The 22,782-nt window shown below is 35.6% G+C and overlaps 1 protein-coding gene across 2 annotated transcripts in view; it reads right to left on the minus strand.

The window, feature by feature from the left end:
- Positions 1-5,955: 5,955 nt before the first annotated feature.
- COMMD10 (COMM domain containing 10) overlaps positions 5,956-22,782 on the minus strand; it is a 169,699-nt gene continuing 152,872 nt past the window's right edge. For both annotated transcript variants that reach the window (XM_070569509.1, XM_070569511.1), the window contains 2 exons: positions 8,140-8,199; positions 5,956-7,159 (listed from right to left, as the gene is read on the minus strand). In XM_070569509.1, coding sequence (XP_070425610.1) covers positions 7,121-7,159; positions 8,140-8,199 — 99 coding nt within the window. In that variant the 3' untranslated portion in view covers positions 5,956-7,120. The remainder of the gene's footprint in view (positions 7,160-8,139; positions 8,200-22,782) is intronic.

The raw sequence follows: 22,782 nt of genomic DNA on the forward strand, positions 1-22,782 counted from the left end.
CACAAAGGAAATCTGCCAATCTTGGAAGCAAGGAGACATGGGAAAGACCTTGAGAAATCACTGAGTTCCATGCCTCACGGCAAATCTACATTTATTATAAATGAGAAAAACCTTATTATTGATTTTTCCTTAAACAATTCAGGTAGGATGTATTGTGTTCTTTAAAATTCAGTTTCAGAAATAAGCGCAACGATTAAATTTACCATTAACTGCTTTCTCCTTCTTTCCTTTAGATTCCTTTGAAGAAAAAATATTTTAAAAAACCAAGTCGTTTATAAAATGAGATTCTCAGATTCTCATTAAAAGATGCTAAAAATGACTGAACTCTGGCTTTACTAAGGGAACGTTATTATATATTCATTATTTTTCCTGCCTTGGAGATTAAAATGGTTTCTCTATTCCTGTAGCATCCTCTTCCTTACAGATTTATAAACTGGACCTGCTTCAACTTTCTTGTCTTTGAAGACTATTTCTTTTGAAATAAGAACTAATAACTTTCCATTTCAAATAAAACAAATAAAGGAGCCTATGAAAACTGCCATCACTTGGATTTGGATTGTAGGCCTCCAGTGAACTTCAGAGAAAAGCAAAAGACCTTTAAAGAGATTCAAGAGTATGGGGGGGGGGGGGTTTAGGGGGGAGCAATGATAAAATTCTTGAAATTCTCCAAAACTATAAACGCCATTAGCTTTACTATAAAATCCCTCAAATTAATGTGTTCCTAATTTTAGCACTAAATGAGGCTGGTGTGCTGAGTAGAACTATTTGCATAATGATGACAAAAATCAAAGTTTGAAGGAAGCAAAATTGACTCGTCTTAAACTTAAATTCTAATTCCTGAGCAGCTTCTGACTAATGAGCTTGAACAAGTCAGAATGTCTTCGCCCTCTTCTTCATAGTGGAAAAGGGATTACGTAAGGACTTTGGAGGAAATTGCCAATATACATCCATGGTTTCTCAAACATTTCTTCCAAGTAGCCACATTGGGCGGGGAGGATGAATATATGCTCCCAGTAGCTCTGAGAGTTTAACCTGAAGTTGCAGGCTGCAAACAAAGTTTTTCGAAGTTTCCCATTTTTCTCTTTAACATTTATATGTATTTTGAACTATATGCCATAAAACACTCATCTCTCTTTACAAGTGTAAATGCCTTAGATTACTGGCTAATTAGAATCACGTTATCCCCATATTAGTTAGGCTATAGGCTAAGCTGCTGTAGTAAAAAGATCCCAAATACAGTTACTCAAACAAGATGTTTTATTTTTCACATAACAGTCTGGAGGTAGCAGACTGTCAAGGACACATTGGCAGCACTGGTCCATGAGGACATTTAGGTTTCACATAACAGTCTGGAGGTAGCAGACTGTCAAGGACACATTGGCAGCACTGGTCCATGAGGACATTTAGGGACGCAGCTTCTTTCCATCTTGTTGCTTCCTATCCCTTAAAGCATTATCCTTGTCCGCTCAGTCAAAGCTGATTCAGCTCCAAATCTGTTTCAGTCACGGAAAGAGGAAAGAAAAGTTCTCCACTCACAGTTCATTGGTAAGACCTAGTCACATGGCTGCAGTAGCTGCAGAGGATGGAAAATATAATTTGCAATCGGATGGCTACGTAGCTGGCAAAAATTAAAGTAATAGTGATGCTACAGAAATACATACCGCATCCATCTTATGGATTTACGTATCCCTTACCAACTGCTATATTCCTCTAGGGCTGCCCCAGGGAAGCACAGTATAAGGCATGGGACTGCAAATGTTTCCTATAAAGAGCCAGGTAGCAAATGTTTTAGTTTTTCTCAGTCATATGCTCTCTCTTACAACTATTCAACTCTGCTGTTGTAGTGCAAAGGCAGCCAGAGACGGTATGTAAATGAAAAAGCATGGCTGTTGTTTTAGTTATCTATTACAGCATAATAAATTACCATAAATTTAGAAGTCTAAGTCAACACACATTTATCATCTCACAAGTACTGAGCGTTGGGAGTCTGTGTCCTTCATGTAGGCTCTCACAAGGCTGCAATCATGGTCAGTTGGACTGTGCTCTCATCTGGAGGCTTAACTGGGAAAGAATCTGCTTCTAAACTCACTCAGGTTGTTTGCAGATTTATTTCCTTGTGGTTGTAGGGCCTTAGGCCTCGGGCCTCAGCTTCTTGCTAGCTATTCAGCTCCTAGTGGTCACCTGCAGTTCCTTGCCATGTTGTTCTGTCCATAGCCCCTCTTACAAGGCAGCTTGCTTCCTCAAAGGCAAGAAGGGAGAAAGTCTCTAGAGTGAGTTTGGTAGCTCAACAGAATTTTACATAATGTAACAATCAAGGGAGTAACATCCCATTATCTTTGCCATATTCAATTGGTTAGAAGCAAGTAACAGGTGCTACCCACACTCTAGGGGAGAGGATTATACCTAGTTGTGAATACCAAAAGGCAGGGATGATTGGGAGTCTGTCCACCATAAGTGTGTTCCAATAAAACTTTATAAAAACAGGCGGTGCACTGACTTAGGCCCACAGGGCATAGTTTGCTGACCCCGGGTAAAATGAATAAGGTGTAGAAGACACTGTTTAAGTTAAGGAGAGATTGAAAGTCGTTGTATAGAGGAAACGTTACATTTCTCAGAACCAGAAGAACTATATATAAAGATCATCATAGGAAAAAAAATTCTGATTCTTCCATAATACACCTATTACCTTATTTGTTGATAAAAAATTGAGCGGGATAGATTGGTATTATGTTCAAATCCAGGGATCATAAGAGTCATTATTGGAACTCCAAGTAAATTCAACGTGAAAGGGCTTCATAGCAAGCTTTCTGCAATTTTGACTTTAATTCAAACCTTATGTGGAACAATTTCAACAGAAAGCCTGGTCATTTTCTTAGTGATTATGAAAATGACAGCTAACACTTATGTGATTATAGCAAACCAGGAATTATGCTAAATGTTTAACATGAATTATCTCATTTTATCTTCATGACACTCCCATGTTATTTAGATTATTATTCCCATTACAAAGATGAAAATATTGAGCTTTAGCAAATTAAGTAACACAAAAAGTAGTAGAACTAGGATATGATTTTTAGTTTGTCCTGAGAGCCCAGACACTTAAATTTTATTTGAAGTGAAATGGGCTTTGAAGGGTTTTAGGCAAGGAGATGGTGTAATTAATATGATTAATGTTTCAAAAATAAGAGCTCTGTGTGAAGAGTGAACTGCAGGGAGGCTAGAGTGGAAGCAGGGGAGTCCAGGGCAAAGATGATGGTTGCTTAGAAAAGGCAGTGTCCGAAGGACATACTGGCAAGATATTTTGGTGGTAGAAGTGACAGGACTACCTCTCTGACTGTAATGCACTCTTCTATCCCCTTCTTCACTACACTCTAGCCACAGTGATCTTGAGTTCCTGAACTGCACTAAGCCTTGGCCAATCTCTGGCTCGTCGCATGGCCCATTCTCTGTCTGGAATGCACTTTGCTCTATTCTGCTATTGCTTCATTCTTACTCATCCTACAGGACTCAGCTCAAATCTCAGTTCCTCGGAGAATCTTTCCTTGATGCTCCATTCTAAGTTTGGTCCCATCTGTTATTTTCTCTTAATAGAATCCAATTATTTTTCATCCCATACTTGTTCACAATTTATTACATTTTGCTTGTTTTTTTAATTGACTAACATGTTATGCTTCAAGAAGCCAGGAACTATATTTATTTTGCTCATCACTGTTAACACGTTACCTGGTGTACATAGTTCCTGGCATCATAGGCACTCACTGAATATTTGTTGAGGAAATAAATGTCTGACTTCAATGCCCTTATACTTATATACTGTACTATTTGCTCTCACATTTGCTGATTTTGGAAGAGATTTTCCTCTTCAGTCCCTCTGGAGTTATCAACATGACATATCCCAAGTAATCAGTGATGCTCCAGGTTCCAACCTACTCTCACCCTACACTCTTCCCAAAACCCGATCCCAGGTTAAAGACAATGTTGAGAATGAAATGTACAGTGGGAGGAAGGGGCTGATGAAATTGGCTTGAGGTGGGTGAATTCTCATTTACTGTTGGTGAGAGTATAGGTTGATATGAACCTCTGGGGAAACAATTCATCAATGTGCAAAAATGGCCTTAAAATAAATGTAAATAGGGGCTGGCTTGGTGACACAGTGGTTAAGTTCGTGAGCTCCACTTCAGCAGCCTGGGGTTCACAGGTTTGGATCCCAGGCATAGACCCACACACTATTCATCAAGCCATGCTGCGGCGGCATCCCACATACAAAATGGAGGAGGATTGGCACAGATGTTAGCTCAGGGCCAATTTTCCTCACCAAAAAATAAAAATAAAATAAAATAAATGTAAGTAAATAAAAACATACACAAAGAGGGGTGCGTGTGTGTGTGTGTGTGTGTGTTTGTATTTATATAAGATGTCTGAAATGATATAAACCAAATGTTTCTAAGTTTAGGTAGGTACTTCTGGGGAATGAGATGGCAAAACAGAGGAATCTTTTTTTTTAACCATTATTTTTATAATAAAATCCCATTAAAATAAAAATAGGAAATAAATATTCATACTTTTGACATAATAATCTCACTTCTAGGAATCTATACTAATAAAATAACAAGAGACGTAGTTTAGAGTTTATACCTAATGATATTCACCAGTGAGTTCTTTAGTACGTTAAAAAGCAGGTAATAATCTAAATGTCTAACAACAGATTGGATAACTAAATAAAATGCAATTCATTCAAGTGATGGACTATTTAATACACATTAAAATTACATTTTAGACAATAAGGACATGAAAATGCTCATGTTATAATGTTATATAAGCAAAGCAAAGCAAAGAATGAATCTGTATTTATGGCATTACACCAATTTGTTAGGAAAGAAAGGCAAAAAAGAGAAAAAAAAGATATATGAATAAAAAAAAAAAATTCAATAAAATCTACCAAATGTCATTAATGGCCATTTCTGGATGAGATTCTATAATTTCAGGTTACTTCTTTATGATTTTTTTGTATTTTCCTAATGAAAAATAATATAGTTTTTAATCAGAGAATTGCAGATATTATTTGTAGTAGGTATTTTGTACATTGGTTCCTTTCTAATAAGTAATTCTATTTTTATTCAGCCCTCAAGTCAAGCACTCATACAAGAAATATTTATTTGCTAAGATAGTAGGTTCCAGTACCCACTTATCCCTCCACTCATCTTATTTCTATGAGTAAGTAACATGCATTTAATACTCTCTGGGGATGATATTTTCTTTGACTTGCATATCATAACAATGATGCTGCCTTAAGGAATACTTGCAATTAAATATATTTCAGGAATAATTATGTTCTTAGTTGGAATTAGACCTTCTACTTGGCCTTTCTTCAATGCCTTTGGTCAGACTTTCATGAAATAGACTAACAGAAAACTACCACATTTTTTGTATAGGTTTAGACATACTCTTAGAGAGTATAAAACCAGCTCTTTTAGGGGGCATAAACGAACTACTAATAGAAAATTTCATTTTGAACTATCACATTTAATTTAGACACCTACATTGGGAGTGAAGTCGGCCATTAAACAATGAAAACTTCTACGTATCTATATGCTCACTGTCAGGAAGGCCTAACAAATTCAACTTGAGATGATCTATGTTTTTCTGTACATAAGGAGAAGACTGAAAGAATATTTACCAAAATGTTTATAGTATTCAAGTAGTTGCCTCTGAGGACTGGCAGAACAGAGCATAAAAAAATAAGAGAGATCCCACAAGCCACATACAGAAATAAATCTGATTATATTATAAACATGTCTTCCAGATATCCTATCAATACAAGTCTGAATTTATAAACTTTTCAAATCAATCAACTATGGACAACAACTATAATAGTTACTTTGCCAAATAATCCAAACTCCCAATTCTTCTAAGCCACAACATATAAGCACACATATAAATGAGTAAAGGCATACATTCCATATATTGAACATTTATTTGGGAGACATTTAACACTTGTATTACTCACATACCTCATATAAGGAAAGTGATTTAATTTCAATGGCTCTGTTTGTTTAACTATAGGACATTTCTGAAATGAAACTCCTTCATGTGAATAGTCATGTTTGAATCAATACATCTCTCTCTCTCATTTTCTCCCCCTCTTCCCCTCTCCCCTTCTCCTCCTTTCTCCCAATGTCCCTCTCTCCCTCCCTCTCTGGAAACAATGTAGGACAGATATTTCATTCATTAAAAAATGGAACTGAAATTATTTTTTCTTACAGGTAATAATATTCATATTTATATAAATTCATAGCATAAAATATTTTGCACTTCAGTTCAACTAATTTTAAGACATAAAAATGTTATTAACTGAAATTAACATATTTACAGAAAGAGAATGTAAAAAATATCTGTTTTGAAATTTTAAGGATAGCACTCATTACAACCATTTTTATTCATGATCTGAATCTGTCTCCCACAATACGAAGTGGATCATTATTAATCTGCAGTACAAAGAAAAGCATACAAAAACCTGGATTGTTATTAAATCGTTAAACTGAGACAGAAAATTAAAGTGCACAGAGAAGCTCACACTGGAATTAACTGATATACTACTAGCTCTATTTTAAATTTTTTTCCTACATTTTTTCTCAAGCAAAATATACTCATTATATTCAAGGAAAAATACCATAATGTATTTGATTGCATGTGGCTGCTTTCTTACTTTTTATTAATATAATTACTGAAGTTCTGTATTCTAAGGTACACATTATACTTTGTATCCATGGACCCTCCTTGATACATTAAGGTGTCATCAAGTATGTAAAAAATAAACAGGTCAGGAAATAGAACAAAAATAGGACAGTAAAAACAATACAGTATTCACTTTTGTTTCCTTTAATGCAAAAGTGTTAACAATTGCTTTCTGTTGGCTTATGGAACTAGAGAATATATATTAGAACCTTGGTACTCAGAACAATGATTTCCCATGGCTATTATTTGTCTAAGAAGCAATAAGCCATATAATTTACAAGAAGAAAGCTACTGAATCCTTCAGAAGACACAAGCTGGCAGTCTATCTTCAATGCAAAATAACAAGGTGGCAGGAGTGTGATGAAGAAACCAGTCTTTGAGAACATCATGTAAGGGAATCCAGCTGTGCTTGTATGGTCTCTAGCTATTTACAAAGGGAAAAAAAAAGAGAAAGTTGGTGAAGGGAGAGAAAGTCGCATGAATTGTTGTTTAGAAACACGCAAATAGAAGGGAAAGAATGGCACTGGCAACTATGCTTATTAAATCCATTCACATAGCAATAAAAATACCACTTACAAAATTTTTCTTTTTATGTGAAGATATTAGAATTCATGCTTGCTATCTAAGTTTTCAAATTGTAAAGGAGGATTTCTAAACACTACTGTTTTAAATATACCCAGCTGTTTCACTTTAAATGATCTCTACATAAGATTTGGGGGGTTGGGGGGTGGTAGTGCATTTTCCTGGATTACAAAATCAGTATTTGGAAAGAAACATGAAATATGCCCAAAGAGAAATCTTTAAAGGCCTGACATCTTCCTTTTCCCTTGGGCCCAGAAATCAAAATGTTTAACATTACCTATATTTGAAGTGCCAGCGTGGCTAGGTACCACACGGTTCATTACTTAGTGCTTTATATTAAAGCAACAATCCTACTGCTTTAATTAGAACTATTTCTATTTTGTTCTTGATTTAGTTTGTCAGATTCTCTTCATCTCGGCAATGGTTCCTACTGTGAAATATGAAGGTGTTTACAAGGAGAGTTTAAAGAATTTAGCTCCATAATATGGCATTCAAAAATAAGAATTCGTATGAGAGAATTATGTTAAGTGAAATAAGCCAGCAAGAGAAAGATAATCTGTGTATGACTCCACTCATATGAGGAATTTAAAACTATGGACCAAGAACAGTTTAGTGGATACCAGGGGAAAGGTGGGGTGGGGGGTGGGCACAAAGGGTGAAGTGGTGCACCTACAACATGACTGACAAACATTAATGTACAACTGAAATTTCACAAGATTGTAACCTATCAATAACTCAATAAAAAAAAAATAAGAATTCGTAAAAATGAAGGAAACATTATTTAAAAACCCACATATCAGGAATTATTTTAAAAATACAGACCTTGTTATAGAAATCAAACAACTCCTTGTGACTGAATTCCACAAGAACTTTCTCCAGGCTCTGTAAGGAAGAAAAAGAAAGAAAGAAAAAATTTAGTTATATACAACTTACATTGCATTTTTCTCCTCTCCAGTCAGCCCCAGAATATGCCATATTATTCTCTGAGGGGTTTTGAAAAAAATACTTACCTGCCCTACTCAACCCCACTGTTCCTAGAACTCACAAATGCACTTAATAACACTCCTCTTTAGCAGAAGGTTTCAACTCTATAGGGACATCTGTTCTTTAAGTTGACTCCACAAAGGTTAATAAAATATATGCCAGCAAGAGAACAATTTCATCACCTATTTTTTTCGAGACAGAGATAATAGATGAGATTATATTTCATCTCTCTCAGCAGTCCATTTGAAATCTAGTAAATACCATTACACAAAGACACTGGAGGTGGCATATCTGATTGAACTCATCCAGCCATTAATGCCGCACATCAGCACAGCTGCTGCCTCCAAGTATTAATTTAACAGTTATGATCTTAACATGCTGAGATTGTTACCTTTTTTAATGTACAGACTCAGCAAAAGTTAACAATTAACATAACAGCTTCAGAGCTAGGACCTAAACACGCTCCTTCATTTCACCTCCCATCCGATAGAGAAATCTTTGTGGATGCTACAAATGCTAAGTGGTATTTTGTATGTATGCATGATGGTGTAGGAAAGTGCAACATTAACCCAACCCACCCTGACTGGCTTTTGGTTGATTTTGTAAACTGAGGCAACAACTAGTTTCTGAAGATTGTTCAGATATGTTTATTTTATTCAATACACCTTTGGGGAGTGAAAGTTAATGAGGAGAGAATGCCAAGAATGTGCTACCTGCTCTGACCACACTGTTGTGCTCACCTGACATCAAACAAGCACCATGAACTGAAGAAGTGGGAAACTGCTGCAAACAGACATTGACTCATGTATTTAACTGCTTGTGGTTATTTCCAACATTCTAGTAATTCTAGCTCGCAGTTTTTATGTTTACTTTTTTCCTGTTTTATTTGTTTTAATGATTTCCATTACAAAGACAACATTTTCAAAACAAGTTATCTCCAGCTAACTCCAGGAGAGTCAATGGGGCTATGTTCAGAAATGGCACCTCTCTTTTCATGAAGCCTGAACACAAAGGATCCAATTCTACACGCCTTCATTTTCTCTCATCCACCCACCTAAGTATTTAAGCTTTAAAATGAATGAAGAAGCATATCTGCTTCAAAGCCTCATCCTTTAGGAATGTCAGAAAACTAGAAATTTTTCAAACTGTATTAGAAAAATTAGTTGGCTAATTGGCATATATCATTAGACCACCACAGGCCGAATCAGTATTATCTGGCAGTGCTGTATTTCCTCATATTTCCTCCCAGCCGTTAAAGGGAGATGATGGGCCTAGGTTTAGCCTAAAGAAAAACAAGGCAAGTTCATTACTTTTCCCCCAAACCAAAAGTTAGGAGGGATTGAAGACTGAATCAGCACGTGCACAACTAATTTGCTGTACCCCTAGAGGTAGCAGCCAAGCTTTGCTTTGCTCTGTTTCAAGGTAGTTTTTCCTAAAAAGTTACAATGAGGAAAGAAAAAGAAGGTAACTTCGAAAACATACTTCTTAAAATAACAATAGCTAAAATAATTTGTGTGTGTGCATGAGTGTATATATAAATATAGATAGGTGTATATATTTTTTATATATACATATAGAAATTTAGTGTCTTGCCTTCTTGAAATACTTAGCCCCAAGAAGGAAAAATGGTGATACCTGAGATAAAATATGCCTATGTGTAGCATAATCACTGGTAGCTATTATTATCATTTCCTGTTCAATCCACGACTTAGAGAAGATCATGAGACTATGGGAGAATATGGGAATGGTTTTAAATGTTTCATGTCTATGTGTAGAGAGATTATCCTTAGAATTTGAGAATCTATGTTTACCCAAGGGATGGCCAAAGGCAGTTGTTTTTTAGGAGGGTAAGGTTGGAGCTTAGACGTGTAGGATAAAAAGGAAAGTGGGGCTGGGCAAGGCGCCCACACCCCACATTGTCATGTTCTGACATGGAACCCCACAGAGTCTAAGAATTTTAAATTCAGATCTGGGCTTCCAGGATAATACAAAGGTATCTTATCAAGAAAGAAGTACAGAACACGTTTTATTTAACAGTTTGGTAACTTTATTTACGATTTTAACTTTAGACATATGGTCCATGGCCTCCATTTTTACCCTTGCTTCAGGTCCCACAAATATTAGGAGTGGGCCTGATCAAAATTCTTACTGGGACCATAGCATTTTTAGGAGGACACACTCTCAGCTTTCTTTAAGAATATAACTAGGAAGGTATATTCAGATTCACTTGTCAAACCAGAATCCTCTCTCTAACTTCACTGTTTACTCTTCAGAAAATCTATGTAAGGTGCTAGCCATTAAGGAAGCATGTTTTCAAACAACTTCTCTTCAGTTTAATGTCTGGACACAAATCAACGGCAGTCCAGACCCAACAAGGATGTAAGAAAAGCATTAAGTTTAATGAGAGTTCAATTATGAGTATTTCAGGGGTGCTTCTGTTTGGATTGTCTAGCTCTACATACATCTTACTTTATTTTATATACTTCTGGCCTTTGACTCAACTCCTGGTCCATTAGTATCTTTGTTAAGGGAAGAGGAGAAAAAAATAAAATGAAATTCAAACCTACCATCTCAGCTATCAGCAGCAACTCTAACAATAGGCTTTCTGGAGGAAGAGGTAGAAAAATCTGGCTAAAGTAGTTTTATAGGCTGAATTTGACAATGGATTTAATTTATCCATGTGCTTCCTGTTTATTACTGTCAATAGATAATGAGGCTTGATTATTTAGTCCTAATTTTTTTCCCAAAGAGTCAGAAAGATAGTCTGGATAATAAAATGTACCCTATTATGTCATACTAAATAAGAAGGGAAATATCTTAGAGGCATAAAACTACAGTCTCAAGTCATCAAAATGCATTGTCATCTTGTCAGTTATATATCAAAACTATTTTAAACTTGAACTACATAATTCTAATCACTCAGTGAAACCAAATAAGTATATATTTCTAATACATATGTGTATGTATTTTTAATATATATGCATATATTTTTTTTACATATACACACACACTGTAGATAGTACTGTACTTTACTTTTTACATAGTCAAGTGCTTAGGAAAATAGTTTATGAGAACATACATACCTATTCTTCTAGTAATCAGGTACAAAGGATATTTTTATATAAGGAAAACTGTATTTTAAGTTAAAAAATTTTTAAAGAAATTGATAATTCTAACAGAGAGTTTATATTGTCTTCCCAAGAAATATAATGACTAGACAAATAATACAAATTATTTCTAGGAGGGCTTTTTGTTGCTTGTTTAACAGGAGTAGCAGTGGATACTGCTATTATCCAGGACAACTCATGGGAAACATTTACTAGATTTGGTAAAAAATAAAAGTCAATTTAATGATAGCTATCTAGGCCAAGATATTGTTATACATACCCTTCCACATAAATGAAGAATATTTTAAACATAAAAATGAAGTCAGTAAATAAGACATTGTTTTGCTTTATTTTGCTTTGCTGTTGTTACTGTTTTGTTGGGGGCAGAGAGGGTGGTTGATTTGTACTAAGTCCTCCCCACTATCGCATGGTCCCTCTTGAGACAGAAGTACCTATATGTGTGATGTTTTGGAGGCTACTGCAAACAATATCTGCTCATGTGAGAATAAAGCAGGAAAACATTGTTCTTAGTCTTTTATTCTTGGTTCTACACAATCTTCCTTAATCTTTCTATTTTTTTTCGCCATAAGACTCCCCCAAAATCTCTGCTCCAACCAAACTGGTGTATTCACTGTCTCCCAAATATCCCACACTTTCCTGCTTGTTTTTGCTCACGTGGCCTCCTATTCCCAAGGTAGACTGTAGTTCTAAATGGGTAAGGTAAAACAAAAAGGCTAAAGGAAAATTTAAGTGAATACCTCCATAACCTTGGGGTATATAAAGATTCCTTTAAAAAGTCATGAAAATACATAACTATATAATCTTTAGTTAGCAAATAAGTTGTTAGTAAATATACTAACCATAAAGAAAATGATTGATAAATTAGAATATATTAAAATTCAGAACTTTCATTCATCAAAACATATCATCAAAAGGTTGAAAAGATTAGCCACAGAGACTCATATCCAGAATACATGAAAAATCCTACAAGTCAATAAAAAAAGAGATAAAACTCAGTTTAAAACTGGACAAGAACATATATCAAATCATTATGTTGTACACTTAAAACGAACATGATGTTATGTCAATTATATCTCAATAATGAAAAAAAAGCCACCTGGGTGGCAGTGTTTGGCTGGGGAGGAGGAGGAAACTATTAAGAGATTCTTATGATGCTAGATTAGATTGTCAGAAGGGACTCCAGCTAATGTGAATGATCTGAAAGCCTGGCTGGTGGTGGAATGTAAGGGGGTTGGGGAGGAACTAACAATTAGTGACAACCCTTCTCTTGGTAGGTTTCCCAGCAGTTTCCCCAGCTGAGAGGGGTGGGTCCAGTTGCCCAAGAGTGCCCTGGATTGACAGGCTTGCTGTGATTAAAAAAAAAAAAAACCACAAGAGACTTGAACAGGAACTTCACAGAAGAGGATGTCCAAACAGCCAAAAACATATGAAAATATATTAGTAACCATACTGCTGGAAGGGATGGAAATTTGTATAACTACTCTGGAAACTTGTTGGTATTATTTACTAAAGCTAAATATATGTACACCCTATGACCAAGATATTCACTCCTAAGTATTAATAATTTGCTCAATAGAAATGTACACATTTACCACTTGCACCATGAGACAGGTACAAGAACAGTGATAGCATCATTATTCAAAAGAACCAAAAACCAGAAGTAACCAAAATATCTTTCAACAGAAGAATATATAAATAAATTGTAGTATAGTAATATAATAGAATGTTCTACAGATGTGAAAATAAACTATAGTTAAATACAACATCATGCATTACTCTCACAAATGTAATGTTGAATATCAGAGGCAGGCAGAAAAGAACAATACTGATTGATTTTGTTTACATGAAAATTTAAAAAAACAACAACAAAAAGGATTCTAGAGGGGCCGGCTCTTGGCATAGTGGTTGGGTTCACACGCTTTGCTTCAGCCACCCAGGGTTCACAGGTTTGGATCCTGGGTGTGGACTTACACACTGCTCATCAAGCCAGGCTGTGGCAGCGTCCCACATACAAAATAGAGGAAGAATGGCACAGATGTCAGCTCAGGGACAATCTTCCTCACCAAAAAAAGGTTTTAGAGACAAACGCTTAGGTGGTAAACTACAAAGTAAAGCCACAAAGATATTACCAGAAGTATCAGAGTAGTGATCACCTCTGGGTGACTGGCAAGAGGAGGTAGTAATTGGGAGGAGGCATAAAAGAGGCTTCTGAGGTAATGGCAATAATTCATCTCTTGATCTTGGTGGTTGGTAAAAGGGTGTTCTTTTTTTGACAAATCATTGTGCTCTTTTTCTGTATGTGTGTTATATTTCCCCCCCAAAAAGGGAAAAAAAAGATGGCATTGTTATGTGTGAAATTCCTTTATTCATTTTTACTCACTAAATATGTATTAAATGCCTGCGAGGCTTGTTCTAGGCACTATGTATACAGGAATGAGCAACAGAGACAACTTCCAGTTGAAGAAGATAGACAATAAACAAGATACGTAATAATAACAATAATGATCATCGTCATCATTATAATTCACATACATACATGTAGAAATGTTTGTTGGTGATAAATGCTAGGAAAAAAATAAAGCAGGGATAGGGAATTTGTGTTTATGGGAATGGGTGGAGATTTAAGACAAGGTGGTCAGGGAAGGTCTCACTGAGATCGTGACATCTGACTTAAGATTTTGAAGAAGTGAGGGAGTAAAAAAGACAATCCTCAGAATGGGAGAAAATATTTGAGAATCATCATCTAATAAGAGTATAATACCCAGAATATATAAAGTACTTCTATAATTCAATAACAAAAAGACAAACACAATTTAAAAACAGGCAAAGGGCTAGAAGAGGCATTTCTCCAGAGAAGATATATAAATGGCAAGTAAGCACATGAAAGATGATCAACATCATTAGTCATTAGGGAAATACAAATCAAAACCACAATGAGGTATCATTTCATACCTAATAGGAAGGGTGTAATTTTTTTAAATGCAGGAAAAAACAAGTGTTGGTGAGGGTATGGAGAAACTGGAATCCTCATACATTGCTAGTGGGAATGTAAAATGGTATAGCAGCTGCGGAAAACATTGATAGTTTCTGAGAAAGTTAATCACAGAATTACCACATCACCCAGCAATTACACTCCAGAGTATACACCAAAAAGAAGTGAAAATAGGAACTCAAACAGATACTTGTACACCAATGTTTATAGCACCTTTTCAATAGCTATTTAAGGCAATATGTTGACATTACAGCAGTTAAAATTTTGATGAAAAAAGAGGGTAGAGGAAGTAAGACCATAAGGAATACAGAGACGCTGCTCAGAGTAGCGCATCTGGTACTCCCCCATCAACCATCAGTTTAGGCCCTGTTATGCGCTGAATTGCGTCTCCTCAAAATTCATAAGTTGAAATCCTAACACCTGGTACCTCAAAATGCAACTGTATTTGGAGATAGGGTCTTTCAAGAGGTAATTACGGTAAAATTAGGTCATGTGGGTGGGCCCTCATCCAATATGACTGGTGGCCTTATAAGAAGAGGAGATTAGGACATCAACACACAAAGGAGACCATATGAAGACACTGGAGGAAGACGGCTATCTACAAGCCAAGGAGAAAAGCCTTAGAAAAAACCAATCCTGTCGACACCTTGATCTCAAACTTGCTAGCCTCCAGAACTGTGAGGAAATAAATTTCTGTTATTTAAGTCACCCAGTCTGTGGTACTTTGTCATGGCAGCCCTAGTAAAATAACATAGGTCCTATCATCTCTTCTGGGATGGACAGAAGAGAAGATTTTAACAGCAATGGAAAGCCATTGGGGGGTTTTAAGTATAAGAATGATATAATTATATTTATATATTAACAACTCATTTTGGCTTTTATTTGTAAATGGATTAGAGTTGGCCCAACTGGATGTGGAGAAACCAGTTAGGAGCCTACTGCATTAGTCCAGGCAAAAGATAGTGACTTGATCTAATGTGATGGCAACAGTGACAGCAAAAAGTGAAAAAACTTGAGATACGGTTTGGAGGTAGAAGAGAACACTTTGTGACAGATTTGAGATGAAGAGGGAGATGAAGGAACAGAAGGAGTCAAGAAGGACTCTCAGGTTTCTGGTAGGAAAAACTAAATGGATGCAACTGAGATAGGAGACTCCAGAGGAGCAGATTTGAAGAAAGGGAGAAGCAACAGTCCGGTTTCAGACATCAATAGCTTGATATGTTTGTGAGATTCCCCTGAAAATATATGAAATAAGTCTGGTAAGCCAGAAAAGAGCTTTAGGTAAGAGATATATTTTGGAGTTACGGATACACTGATATTTAAAACTGGACGAGATTGCTCAGGAAAAGAAAGCAGTATGAGAAGAGAGGGCAGGCTGGGGCTGAACCCTACAGAATTCCAATATTTGGGGTAGGTGTGTGTTCCATAAATGATGAGTATCACCAGGTTCACAAATGTTCCCTGTACGGTATGTGGAAATGCATGGTGGGCATTTATCACCTGAATCAAAATAATTTAGTACGTTAGTTTACAGGCAATAAAACTGGGTGGCTTATTTTTAAATATGCCTTCAATCTTCCATTTTCCAGGAAAACCCATTAAAGTCACTAATATTGTTAACTAAACATACACAGACTAGAAGATTTACTCTCTTTCTTCTGCCTTACACATATAAGATTACAACCAAGAATCTATTTAGGAAATTCATTACTTATGTTGTCTAAGCTGGTCTCATTCATTAATTCCAAACTTAGACTTTCCACATCCTATCTGAAAACACTGCAAAGTGAAAGTGAAAGTGCAAAGATTAACATTCTGCCAATTTCTCAAAAAAGAAGAAAGATGTATTTGTTCACCCATTCCTTTTTATTTTTAATTTGTAATCCTGTCTATGAGTACCTGGATAATGTTGCACATACACATTAGCAAAATTCCCATGGAAATAGAATTTAGTAAGGTCTTCAGGGAGGTCTAACTTGATGAAAGCTGACAGTAAAAATATCCTTTGCTTTCCCATTAGGTAGGTATTAGGAACATGCATACATTTCCAAGAGAAAAATGCATTAGCCTCTTCACAAATTATGCAAGCAGAAATATCCTCTAAATAATATAGACATAAACTAGATAAGAATTAAACCAAATTTACATTGCTTAGTTTTTAGACTCAAGTTGGATATCAGAATTAGACATGATACAACTATCTTTTCACCTAGAAAATCAGGAGTGGAGGATCCCAGTAAAAGAAAAACTACTAATCTCTTGTCCTAGTTAAATCTAAAAATACTCTGCTATGTACTTAAAGAGGAAGTTTTCTCCTTTTCAGTTACAGAAATGAAGGAAAGAGATAAAATTTAAGTAATATTTCAAGTTCTACTGAATGGGTTTATAAAAGAAAAATTATTAGTAACCATTTACTAAATAAATACATCTATAGATTATATTCTCTACAACTATAACTATATGCAGTTATAGATCATTGTAAACATATTCCAGTATGTCTATTATTATTTGTTGACTATCTTCACTATTACTGTTCATAAAACTAGGGATATAATTTAAGCTTCTATTATAGACTGAAAAACCATGAAACTCTACTCATACATACAAACATTAGCCATTTCTGTCACCTATAATATTCAGTCATTCAATAAACATTTAAAGAATACTGACACAGAGATGAATACGCCATGGGAAGCAGAATACTCTTGACCAGAGAAAGGCCCTTTTCCAGGTAGACAGGTCGCCCTTTACAGCTAAACTCCCAACTACAGGAAGAATGTACATGGGACAGCGAGGGAGGAAGGGATCTTCTGCCCATCTGTCAGATCAAAGGAATCAATTTTGGCAACTGAAGGGGTAATAGATGCTACAACGAGCTCTGATTCAGACAGTACCAGCTTGAGAAGATGCAAGCAAAAGCATTCGAGGTAGAGGGAAACCAAATTTCCACTTTTCTGTGAAGCAGCTTGACTATATGATCTCCCAAAGTTCTTTTCAATTCTGTGACTTGAGGATGCTGAAAGGCACACCCATATAATCAAAGTAAACTGATAAACTGGGGTAGATAGAGAACCACAAACTGTCAGTAAGAAAGAGATTTAGCAATAACCTAGTTCAACCCTCTTTTTTTAACAGATGAGGAAACTGGTCTCACAAAGTTAAACTAACTCATGAAGTGTACAGTCGTGGGACTAGTCATTGTTCTTTCCACTGCATCACGGTGACTCAGGATAAAATAGCACTTTCACCTGCATACCAAGCTAATTTATAGAAAAAACTTTTCCCTATGAATTTGCACAATTACTGCCCTTCTCTAACTCATTCTACACAGAAATACATAAAAGCTTTGCTGAGGGTAAACAGTTTGATAAATATGGCTGATGAGGTGCCAAGCTGTCTTAAGTAATAGAGGTATAACGTAAGGTTAAAGTCTTCAATTTCTGAAAAATTTTCAGAAAAAAATATAAGCAACTCTCTTTGTCTTGCCTATACTAATTTTAAAAAAAAGAAACACCGTGAAAATTTCACAAAAGTTAACATAATACCATTGTCATATTTAAAATTCTAATTCCAAACAAAAATGTACTAGCCCAATGAATATACTACATCATACAGAAACAGAGCAAGAGAAATGATCACTTTCACCTGAATATGGAGCTGATTTCTGCTGCTCCCTCAAGCCCTGTGATTCCAAAGGCTCTTCATTAAAATACTGCCAACTCCAGCAGGCTCCAAAACCTCATGGGCATGGCTTTGCTGTTTGAGGAGGGCAGTGGGCAAACTGAAAACCCTGAGCTTATATCAAAGTTTGATAAAGTTATAAAAGGACAACTGCAACAAAAACATGGAATATAAGCCACAAAAGGCATTTTCCCAGGGTTAAATCAACCAACTATAACTTTTATTTTTTGAATCTTTGAAAACAACAGTTTGACAAATATTTACCTATTTAAGAATATAGGCAGTACATAAACAACAAAAGCAAATTTCAAGCTTATTAACATGGCATTCAAGACTTCCAAAATCTGGCCCATGACGCCTCCTACAGCCTCATCTCTTAGCATCTTCTTAATGCACTGCATGCACCAGCAGTACCAATAGTATTCTGCATACTGGCCTTTGGGTCTTTGTTCATGCTGTTCCCTGTGTTCTCCCAGTAGTGCTCTCAATTGCTCTTGCGTGTGCATGTACACACACACGTGCACAGATACCAGCTGTTTCACTTGGCTAGATCCTTTAATACTCAGTTGAGTTGACATCATAGCACCCTATGTGTATCTCCATCATTGCCATTCCCTACTACACTGCATGGAATTACCCACCCTTGTACCACAGATGGTAGGCTCTTCAAGGGTAAGGCCTATACTTTACTTTGTAGCCCAAAAGCCTAGTATAGTACCTAATCACAGTACTTAATATATGTTTACTGAGCTTAATTTTAAGAAAAGGAGGTTGCTAAATATAAATGTGCCCCCCCCCCACAGGGGAAAAAGTACTATATATGAAAAGTATCGGAATAAATGGATTTTGTCTAAATGATGACAAAGTTTCCAATTATTCTACAGAATTTGCCCCAATGACGAAAGTAGTCTTGTAGGTCTCACAACTCTCATTACTCAGTAAATATGTGGGATAAATAACATAGTAATTAAACTCTAACTATTGAGTCCCTAGTTAGCTTAAAAAACGGCTTCTGCCACTTGAAGGTTACTGCTTCAAGTTGGCGAAAGCGGAAGATTTGAGGTTTTGTAAATATGTAGCTAAAAACACAATAGTTTTGGTTGTCAACATAACAATAAACCATTTTTGGCCAGAAACCTTTACTCAATATAAAAATTGTGTAAAAGCGCACATGACACATTATCACTGAATGTGTCATAAGAGGCATCTACTCCAGCTATTAGTACCCACAACCCATCATCTGTATATGCCCTTTTCATTCCAGCTAAAATATTATTTTATTCTTGTGTAGACGAAACAATATGTTTGGCAGTCACATCATCGCCATATTTTCTGTCCTCTCAAAACTTAACATGAGCAGATTACAAACTTGGAGCCAATAAAAATGCATCGCCTATAGTACTCATTAACAGTAATTTATTATGTGTATGCTGATATGTCATCATGATTTTCAGCTTTGGTACTGAAATATTTAGCTATGGTTGCTGAATATAATCAGAAAGATAAGAGGTTTTGAATATGATTACACGAAGCTCCTTAAATATAGTGAGAAATTATGTTAAGAAGAGTACTGACAGCTAAAAAATAGAGCCTTTTTCTGTAATAAATATTATAGATGATGTTATCTTTTTTGGGGAAATTATACTTTATTCTAATTATAAGTACTTATCTGATTACTGAAGCATTATTATTACAGATTCAGAATAGCTGCATTACCTAACTTCTCAAAATATGCGTTAGTATCCTAGCTGAGGGATTCCCGGTAAACTACAGACAGCAGACTGAAATCATATTATGTTTGCAGTGTGTATTTTTAAAGACCGTGAGCTCAATGCCCAAATTTGGGGTTGTCCCTTGTTCATAACATGACTTTATTATATTCTTAGAAATTTGGATGATGTGAGCATACTTTGAAGAGCTACTATATATTTTGCATCCTAAATTAAATAACCTAATGTAATTCACAGTGTTAAGAAAAAGGTAATTAAAAACATATGTTGGTTTAATTTTTTTCTAGCTTGTGCTATCAGGTCAGTCTTCAAGGAAAAGAGGACCAATATGTGCACCTAAATGAGTATTAATTTCACAATTTAGTTAGAATTTACTCTTCTCAACAGCTAATTAGCTCCTCTGTTTCTGCAAAATAAAAAGGGTGAGTTCAGCATTTGCTTCATCATGTGAAGGGCACTGATCTCATAAGAGGCACCTAAAAATCCATTGTTAACCTGCAGCATAACAATAAGAAATCCCCTATTTCACCCTCAAAACGTGTGGACCCAAAGTTCTAAAGACAAGCAGGTACAATAACTAATTTGATTATGGGGTTAACTTAGGGTAGTAACTTAATTAAGGCAGTAACTTAACAGAAGAAATTGTTAACTTGTAATCATGTTGTTCCATTACAAATTTTTAACTTATTATGGTGACATATGAAGACTGAGCTCATTTTTCCATCCACATTAGTTTTCTGCTAACCTAATTACCTGATGACAATTTGCAAAATCCTCTTGGAATCATCAAATGAACTAATAACACATATTTTATAAATGAAATAGTTCTAACGAGTTGATATTTTTCTATAATCCTGAGCATATCTGGAGCTCATAAACAAGGTTTTCGTTTTACATTTAAAATACAGAGTCTGGGGCCAGCACTGCTGGCCTAGTGGTTAAGTTTGGTGCACTCTGCTTTGGCAGCCTGGGTTTGGTTCCCAGGTGCAGAACTACACCACTTGTCTGTCAGTGGCCATGCTGTGGTGGCTGCTCATGTCAAAAAAGGGGAAGATTGGCAGTGGATGTCTGCTCAGGGCAAATCTTCCTCAGCAAAATAAAAAAATAAAATAAAACAAAACAAAACAAAATAAAATACAGTGGCTGGGGCATACTACTATCAATTCAACACAGATAGTACCGGGGGATAAATTCAGTTTGTACTATGGTACTTGAGTAAATGGTTGAGCAGGAGTTTTATTTTTTATTTAGGGAAAATAATAACATTGAAAAATTTAACAGCTTATGGAAATAATCATACACCATCCAACTCACCCATTTAAAATGTATAATTCAATGGTTTTTAGCATATTCACAGAGTTGTACGACTATCACCACAGTTAATCTTAGAGCATTTTCATCACCCCAAAAAGAAACTCCATACCCTTTAGCTATCATCCACCAGCCCTCCTAACCCCTTGCCCCACTCGCAGTCCCAGGTAACCAGCAATCTACTTTCTGTGCCTATAGATTTGCCTATTCTGGAAACAATATATATTTTAAACAGATCTCTAATGCACACCAATATTTAAGGAATGGGCTTCAAAAAAGTAAAGTTTTGCAAACATAGAAACTGAGGAATGCCTTGAGAGGTAGGATAAAAACTAGAAAAGTGCTATCATGGACCCTAAAGAAAAAACAGTTTTAAGAAGGAAAGAGTGATTCAAGTGTCAAAGGCTCCCAAGAACCAACTGAGACAAGGACTAAGTTTTTATTTGAGATTCAATGAAAAGGAGAATGTTACTGACATTGGCATAAGTATTTTTGTGGATTGGTGAAGAGAAGCCAACTCCACTTGATTACAGGGGTGAGTACAAAGTGAGGAAGTCACATGAATGTAGACCAGGGCTTAGTAAACTATAGGCCTAGGCCAAATCTGGCTTACTGTCAGTTTTTGTAAATAAAGGTTTATTGGAACACAGTCACACTCATTTGTTTATGTATTATCTATGGCTGCTTTTGTGTTACAACACCAAAGTTGTATGGCCTGCAAGCTTAAAATATTTACTATTTGGCTCTTTGCAGAAATAAGTTTGCCAACCCTTATTGTAAACAAATGTCTCAAATTATTAGTTCTAGTTACCAAAAGTGAGCTAATAAGCATCCATATTCCACATTATGTTCACTATTGTCAGTTGAAAATGACCTGCTGTTTATAGATAAGTGGAAGTAAGTAAAATCAGCTGTATTGAATACAGTGTAATTACTCATCTCACGGTTGAAATTCCAGGTCCTCTTCACTACCATTTGCTGTTTTATAGGAAAGGCTGGTGGGAGCTGCAGAGGCTGTTAGATCATATCTTTGGAATAAATAGAATGCATCGCTTAGCTCATATTTCTATAAATTTTCAAACATTAGTAAAGTCTTATATCACGCAAGTTTCTTCGAGAATACAAAGATGATTTTAAAATTGATATTTTAAAAAAGTAAATTTTGCCTCAAGTTTGCCAAATCCTTTCTAGTTTATTAATAATTGCTTTTCTGAATGATTAGTTCCAAGTATTTTATTTTAATGATATATATTCATATGAAGTCCATAAAAAATTTGTTTGTCAATTTTTAAACTTCAGTTTATCTACATAAAGAAGCCAAAGGTTTGAATCATAAGCATTAAAACTGGGTTGTTCAGCTTTTGCTTGTTGTATGTGGTCTTTGCCTGGAATGACTCATAACACAATAAAGCTACACAATTTGGTTTAACGTTTTGTATCTGTTGATGATTAGAGAGGCTAAATGCCTCTCTAGTCTAGTCATTAATATTAATGAGTTCTGTGACCTAGGCCAAGTTAATAAAACAAAGCTTTAAATATCCTATTAAGAAGTTCTCAATAATAATTTTGAACTTGGAATTGCTTTATAGAGTTTTTTTATAATGCTGGAAAATAAACAAGGGTTTCAAAGGCATTTCCC

This window comes from Equus przewalskii, chromosome 13, assembly GCF_037783145.1.
Source record: "Equus przewalskii isolate Varuska chromosome 13, EquPr2, whole genome shotgun sequence".
Classification (NCBI taxonomy): Eukaryota; Metazoa; Chordata; class Mammalia; order Perissodactyla; family Equidae; genus Equus; species Equus przewalskii.